At 29.9% G+C, this 8,545-nt stretch overlaps 1 protein-coding gene across 1 annotated transcript in view; it reads right to left on the minus strand.

Moving 5' to 3' along the window:
* LOC106677375 (uncharacterized) overlaps nt 1-8,545 on the minus strand; it is a 206,629-nt gene that overhangs the window by 24,108 nt on the left and 173,976 nt on the right. Inside the window, exon 3 of the mRNA XM_067046429.1 lies at nt 251-381. Coding sequence (XP_066902530.1) covers nt 251-381 — 131 coding nt within the window. The remainder of the gene's footprint in view (nt 1-250; nt 382-8,545) is intronic.

The following is an 8,545-nucleotide window of genomic DNA, read 5'->3' on the forward strand; positions in this document are numbered from 1 at the left end:
CGGTGAAAGCAAAAAAAAAGAGAAGTTAGAATCTGACACGCTTGGACTGGTGTAAAATACTGGTTTTATTTTGTTCGGTACATCTCTATACATATGTTCGATCAACTGATCTCCTCAGTCAGCTGACATTGAAGTAACAGCTGATTCAGACCGTAACACATATATATCTATTGTTATACATATGCATATAATAATTTGTGTATAATTATAATATATTATAAAATAGAATATTTTAAAGACAACTGTTTACCTTTGCTTTGCATCTGGAGGGACCCCATGCCTGAACCTCACAGTATTGGATCATGAACCAAGACTTTGTTGGGTACTCCCAACTGACTAGAATTTCCCGGTAGTCCCCTTTTCCTCTGAGTCCGCGTATATCTGAAAATGAAAAGAAAAAAAATAGAGCGTTCGAGATTTAAGGAAAAATCAAAACTCATAGTTTATTAACGATTGTAATAAATATGTTAACAGCCACCACGAGGTAACTCGTAGTTTGAGTTCCTGTCTAGGAGGGCTACATCTCGTAGGTTTAACGTTTATTTTTAACTTGACATATAACAGTTTATACGAATAAATTTAGCATTAAAATCATTGTAGCTCCACAAAATATGGCAAAAGTTGTAGATAACTCTTACTGGGTGTCTCAGGCAAGAACTGAAACTACGAGTTACCTAGTAGTGGCCATACAACGTGCTTATAAACTAATATTTCAGAATATAGTACCCTATATTTTTTAATAACTTAAATATTTTCCACAGCGAACCATAGCTATAAACCAAATGTATGATTAAGACAAAGATAAATTTAATATATAAATTTTTTTTAACTCACAACATGAATTGACCTAAAATTTTACATTTTAATTTTAAAGCCAGAATACCCCATATCACAGAACAGTTAATTTAGAAATATTGAAGATTTTATTAGACAGTTGAAGGGTCCCCTCTAAAAATATTCTATAAATTTTCAAGTTTTTTCTGATCTAATATGATTGGTTCGAGTAATAAAGATAGTATTTAATTAATCATTGCTGTAAATCTATGTAAACTATGTTAAAAAATGTTTTTCTTATCTTCGGAAACTTTGACGAAATATTTGTTAAAACCTTTTCAGATGGATCTCTTCAATTATTCTTTAATTTTATTGAATATCTACGCTCTAGGTAATGTAATTCTTTTATCAAAACGCTTTGGGTTCTTCACGAATCTAAACAAAGAACTACTTCCTGCCCAATTTCTATTTTAAGGTTATTTTAAGAGCTTACAACAATTACCACAATGTTTACTAACATTACTAAGTAAATTATCTGATATTTCTAAAATATTTTTTAAACGATCCCCATAGTTTTATTCATCCTAAGTAGGTTTATTAAAATTTAAAATCATCCTAAGTAAGTTTATTGATACTCTAAAACTCACCTTCCTAGAATTGAATCTAATACAATTAACTCAGTGATATAGAAAGCCACTTAACTTATTAATTATTAATGTAATTCTATCCGTTCACACGCAGCCCCGATAATATTTTTCCATTTTCCAAACTAATCCAGACCCATCACTCAGCCTCCATCACTTGGCGGATGAGACCTTAATGCGGTTCTAATTGACATCCCGGGCATTAGTGGGCTCAGTCCCGCCCCTATTTTGGAATTTAAAAAAGTTTATCCTGGAATGATCTCTTGCCGGTTTATTTTGAGTATTCTCTTTTTGTTTAGAAACTTCTTGTGATGTTTGTAGTGGCTTTGTTGGAAGTTCGAATGTGATTTTGTAAAAGTTTGTAGTGTATGTTTCCTAGGCAGGATAGTAAGGAGATCGTGTTATTAATCGACATTTTTGACAGAAAAATTTATTAGTTTTAACTGTATCCTTTTAGTTGCCGTGGAGATTTCTATTAGATTAACCCTGTATTAATTAAAATATTGTTTTTTATTACTCGAGCTACGCTAGTGATTTTTTTTGAGAAGAGGATTTTGTTAAGTGCAATAGCATTAACTTCTTATTTAATCTTGAGTTCAAAGAAATGAGCGTTTTTTTAAGATTAATTTTTTTGTATACTTTCATAACCAGATCTCTGTCTGTTGTAATATCGAAGATTCAGTGATACCTGAATTAATTATTTATTTTTTATCGGAGCTGTCTCATAGGTGTAAGTTGCTGTTACTGCTTTATTTTAAAGTGTTATATTAACTTACATATGAGAAAAAGCTTATTTTCAAGTAGTAATCTTAAAGATATACCGGTTCGGAACAGTCGGACAAAGTGTAGTACAAGAGCCCAAGAGGAGAAAAAGGCAGTTATCTCACCCCAATTTTTGATTACTTTAATGAAAACTATGTATAATTAATAGTCAAAACTGATGAGTCTGCCAAGAACAGGTAGGAGGAATAAAAAATGGCGGCTGTTTTAAAAAGTTAAAAATAATTAATTTTTTATTCCGAGCTCCAAATATTTACAACTACCAACAACAGTAGAAAATCTAAGAGAGCATCATTAAACGGTAGAGGAAATTTTGTAAAAAGTAAGCTCTAATAGAGCATTTACCTTCAATAATTCCAGAGATATAGCTTTTTAAAAAGCAACATTTCATAAAAATGTTGTATGGAACGTTTAGAAATATCAGTAGTTAGTTAATTTATTTTGAGAAATCTATATCTCAGGAACTATGTGACGTACAGATGTCTATTAGCACTCAAATTAAAGCTAGTTTAATGAACTATAAAGTAATTTATGGCATTTATTTTCGTAGGAGTAGTAGTTTTCGTGAAATTTGCTAAAATAAATTGATTTATAGTTGTCCGGACAAATTTTTATTTGCCAAATTTATATTCATATGTGCATCTAATAAAAACTACTACGAAGATAAGTGTCATAAACTACTTTATAGTTAGTTCAATTTTCTTTATTTTGAATGTTTGGAGACATATGTGCGTCTTATGGGTCTAGAAATATATTTTTTCAAAAATCCAACATTTTATATGAACAACTAGAAATTAACATTTTGTGAGTTTATTTTGTCAAATATCATAAATACTACTATTCCTACAAAGATGAAAATTATTAACTATTTTATAGTAAATTTAACTAGCTTTCATTTGAGTCCTGGCAGACATATGTACGTCCAATGGTTCCGAAATAAAGCATTTCATAAATCAAACTTATTGTCCGAACAACTATAAATCAATTTATTTTAGCAAATATCATGAAAATTACTATTCTTATGATGGTGAAGGTCATAAACTACTTTATGGTACATTAAACTAGCATTAATTTGAGTGGTAATAGACATCTTTACGTTATAGAGTTCCAGAGGTATAGATTTCTCAAAATAAATTAACTAACTACTGATATTTCAGTACGTTCTATATTTTTATGATATGTTGCTTTTTAAAAAGCTATATCTCGAGAATTATTGAACGTAAATAGCTCTATTAGGGCTAATATTTTAGCAAATTTACTCTTCTTTAAATAATGTTCTTTTAGATTTTTCTAAATATTTTCTTCTTATAGGTTCTAGGATTGTTGGTAGTATTTAATATACAGAAAAAAAATTAATGTTTTTTTAAGGTTTTGAAACAGATGCCATTTTTTATTTTCCCTACCTATACTTGGCAGACTCATCAGTTTTGGCTAGTAATTACATAGTTTTCATTAAAGTAATCAAAAATTGGGGTGAGATAACTGCCTTTTTTTCTTCCCGGCTCTTGTAATAGTACATATCTGAGCCCTGTCAAGGAAATAAAACCCATTTTGAAAGGAAAAAGAGAAGGAAAGAGTGCTTAGCGGGGGGAGAGGGAGATAAGATTTAAGTCTGAGAAGTAGTTAGTCTATTATTGCCAACTCTGTGGAATGTTTGAGCTACTCCCAGAATAACTGAGGTCCTCTATAAACTGGTAACTGAAATTCATATCTATAATTTTGTTAAATCTCGTAATTGATGTTTACATTGTTTGCAGTTGTAATATACGTATAGTTTTTAGAGAGGTAATTTGTATACTGAAGTTCGTATATATAGCTTGACAAGTTACTTTTATTTAATCTTTATTTTACGTGACCCCCTTCCTGGTCATTTCTGACATTGGAGGGGAGGAGGGATATCTAGAGGTAGCCATCCTATTTTAACTATGGCGGGGGTCAAGTTTTCATTTCGTGGGACAGCCATGGAAATGCAAAAATTCAACCACCCTGGCCTGATTCGAACCGACGCCGCCACAATTCTCAGGCTGCAAAAAACTGTGCCTCGACCACCTGAGTTTCGGACGGCCCCAACTAGTTACCTGAGAACTTTGTGGGAGGAGTTTGGGTGGGCATGATAATCCCAAGGATCATAAGGAGAGGGGATCGTCTTCCCTCTTTATAAACAGATAGCTGCCCTTTTAAAAAGCTAATTTTCATTTTATAATTATTAACACTCATTAATTAACATCTTGAATTTTTAATTTAACATTTTGTTTTGGTTTTAAATCATTCAGTCGCGCTCGATAATCCGCAAATCTATTGTTATTCAATTATCCATTCACATTAAAAATTATAAAAACTATTTTCATTTTTTTGACATAGTGGATTTGTATTGTGTTTATCAGGATAAACATAGTATAAATAACTAATAATTATAATCTATTATGCATGTTGTTTACATAATTAATGTTCGCAAGTTAATTGGAGTTAATAAGAAATGATCCCCTCACAAGTTCATTAGCACTAATCCGATTCGAGGTATAGGAGGTATTGTGTTACCTCCGGCTTGGGTAAGCACCTTAATTATTATAAAGATTATTATTACCATATGCTAAATGTATTGATAATACTATAAGGCTGTGCCACTACCATTCTTAGCGTATGATATTTATAGCTCATTAAATAGTATAAGTGATTTAAATATTTCTTTTTTATATACAGATGAATGTGTTACAATATTAAAACTGAATTTGTTATTTCTTCATGTTCCGATTAACCAGGCTTAATCGGCATTACAGTGTAATAAGAACATACAAGAAATTCGACAAGAAACGTAACATCTAATTGCCGGACAAGTTGCCTTCTTCGGTCAGTTGCCCGACAGGTTTCTCTTCCTCCCCATTAGAAGGTTATAAACGATTGTGTTAATATTAGAGGATGAAAGTTTTTGTTCGTGAATACAGAAGGATTGTTAAATCTTTAATTATATACAGTTTTATTTTGTACACTTTTAAACGATGGGTGAAAGAGATATCGCATTGGTGAATCCGCATAAAGTGTCATGTTTCTTGATTTTTAATGATATAATGTTGATATGAGATAATATTTAATACGAGTTTAAATCACTTTAATTTATCAAATATATTACTTTAAAATATATAAATTATATATTCATATAAGCACCATGCTTTTTCAAAAATCAAAATCTGAAAATCTACTTTCAAAAGAATCAACGTTCATGAATTTGTTTCCAATTATGGCCAATCCCAAGCAAAATAAATTATTCAGCTACTCAATATCTGAAAATAGAGGATATTATTTGATGATTCCTTGCCTCCTTTTAGTTGACCTGATGCTAACTGTAGTGAGGGCTGCTTTATTCCTGAAAAATTTAATTTCAATTGTCTGTAATTATAAAGTGGTATAATAACTTCGAAATAAACAAGTATATAATACTATTTTTAATACAGAAACTAACTTCTTCATATAGGTCAAATTCATAGAACTTTTACAGCAATCCATAATCCTTAAAATAAATGTCTTACTATAAAGCAATAAACACTTCTAGATTGCATGGATTAACAAGTTTAGCAGAATACTGGAGATTAATTTGATTGAACGTTTAATTTGCTTCAGTAGTTTATGAATGTTTAAAATTAGTTCCATAAAATGTTTCAGAACTAGACATAGTTTCCATGAATTATGACCTGAAAGTTATGTAGTACTCCAGATGAGATAATAATTTAGTTCACTCTAATGAAGATTTGTTTGGAAACTTCAAGTATTTATCCACTTTAAGTTGGAAAATTGCTCAAGGTAGATAATGGAATGGAGATTGTGAAGATCATGAGTTTTGGCTATATTTAATTATTAATATTCTTCTTAGTTAATTATTTACATTCACTCGCAAATATAACAGTGATTAGTACAAGCAGTATAAGTCACATTATCTTGATTCTTGATTTAATTGTAATCAATAATATTAATATAACTTTTAATGAAATCAATATCATTAATATTAATATCATTTTAATATATGTAATAGTAGTAAATTCGGTGTTGAGTTTTTTGTAACAGATCAGGACTGCACCTTCAATAGGTATATAGTTGATAAACAAGAAAGAACAAAAGAGATGAAGAAAGTGTGACTATACCCTCAGTACAAGGATTAGCTAACGGCGCCGTTTACTATCCATGTTACTGTTATTTTTAAGTATTCGAAAAATATTGCTGATTTCTCCTACCCCTCTAATGTATTTATCCTTAACTTTCAACAGTTTTTCTCAATTTCCTCTAACCAGTATTGGAAATGTGACTATACCTTTAGTACAAAGCTTAGCTAACGCCGCCATTTATTATCGATGTTATTGTAATTTTTAAGGATTCGAAAAATTTTACTGATTACCCCTATCCCTCTAACATATTTATCCTAAACCTTCACCACTATTTCTGAATTTCCTCCAATCACTATTAATCAGCTCTTTTATGGAATCATGCCCTATTAAGCTTTCTTAAACTTTATTTTCCCATCATATTCTCGGGTTTCTTCTGAAATTTCTTTTTTTCCCTTTACAGTTCATAATTTGTTATATTTGCCATTATTGAGTATATCATTATTTTACGAGGATTTTTCTCTTTTAGCTTCAAAAGAAATACTGACAAAAAAACTCTGTTTTTATATATGTATATATAGTTGACCGTAAAAATTTAAATATAAGAAGATGGTCACTGTTGCGGTCAAAAAATAACAAATAGTTTAACACTATTTTAATGTCCGACGTTACGCCCCATTTTGCTAGGCTTCATCAGGGCTAAAAAGATACAAAAAAAAAACTGAGAATATTACAACAATAAGATACAATAAAGTAATTTAAGCTAGGATAAATATTATGTAAAAATAAAGTGATAAGAAATTACATATGAATAAAGGAAGAAGAAAGACATAAAATAGTATCAGTATAAAATAAACTTGAAACAATGATAAGAATAAAAAATAAGTAACAATGGCAAGAGTAAAAATTTTAAAAAATACGTAAAATATACAGTTAAAAAAGTAATGTCTCCTGTACTTTTTAACGGTATATTTTAACAATACATAAAACAAAAACAATACGGGAAAGAAAAAAAAAAAGAAGAAGTAAGTAAAGATTAAATAAATGTCTTGAAAGAATAAATACAAATAAAAAAAAATAATAATGATACTAAATGATAATAAATGAGCAAAGAACAAATCAGGACCACCTACCTGTTCAAAGCAAAAGGTTGAACAGAAGGCGACAATAAAGCGGAAGCGTGGAGGAGTAGGAAGGAGGTGGCCAGCCGTTTAACGGCTATATTTCTATTTCAAATACGTCGCGTATAGAGGAAGTAGTCATAAATATATGTCGAAAAATGAAAAATAATAAGAGAAAGATACAGAAATCTGATAATAATAATAACTATAATAATTTTCTAATTTAGGAATAACTAAGTAAAATTATAATGATACATGTCGTTACTAATAATATTTCTATGTTTTTAATGTAACTTAGTAGTTAGATCTTCTGGAGATGGGTCAATTTACAAAATAAAAAAAAAAATTAAAATAAAATAATTAGGCTTGATTTTTATTATACTGATATATTTGTATTACTGAATTTTTTATCCTATATCCGAATGAATGTTTGGGAACGACAATTCCGTAAGCCAATATTATATAAAATCAATTGTGGTGCTTTAATGAAATCGATCATGTTCTAATATCATGTAATATACATTACCTAGCGGCACAATTGCAGTAATATCCCTGAGATATCGACATAACGGAGCTTGTAGTCCTATATTATTTAACATTCAAACCATGCTCTGCCTCATTTTTATTCAAGCTCCCCCATCTCGGTCGAGCACACAACTTGAACGGGGGGATGAGAAAGGGGAAATGAAGAATTTGAATATAGAATTTATTCATTTTCATCCCTAAGACAATATCAAAGTCCTTGTTGAATATGAAGGAGGCGATGTGTACACACAAACAGCTGTAGCACGTACTGATGTAACTTATTAAATTCATCATGCCTTGGACTGAAAAAGTTGGTCTTTCTTCTATACGTTCTTTTTATATTTTTATCCACGATTATTAATTTTGTTTTATTATTTTAATCTATTTTCTGTTAAACCCTATATTGGCAATGTCCTTCAATACCATGTCTTTGTCAAGGGTAAGAAACATTTAAGTATAGAAAAAACAAACTGTTATAATATAGCGGAAATTCACTATAATTTAACTGAAACGTTTTGAGTAATGGCTTATAAAGTCTTTTGAATGTTTTACTATAGATTATTTTGTTGATTTGTTAACTAAAGATTAATATTTGAGTACTACATATTTA

This window comes from Halyomorpha halys, unplaced genomic scaffold (assembly GCF_000696795.3).
Source record: "Halyomorpha halys isolate HHAL.00 unplaced genomic scaffold, Hhal_1.1 Scaffold95.1, whole genome shotgun sequence".
Taxonomy (NCBI): domain Eukaryota; kingdom Metazoa; phylum Arthropoda; class Insecta; order Hemiptera; family Pentatomidae; genus Halyomorpha; species Halyomorpha halys.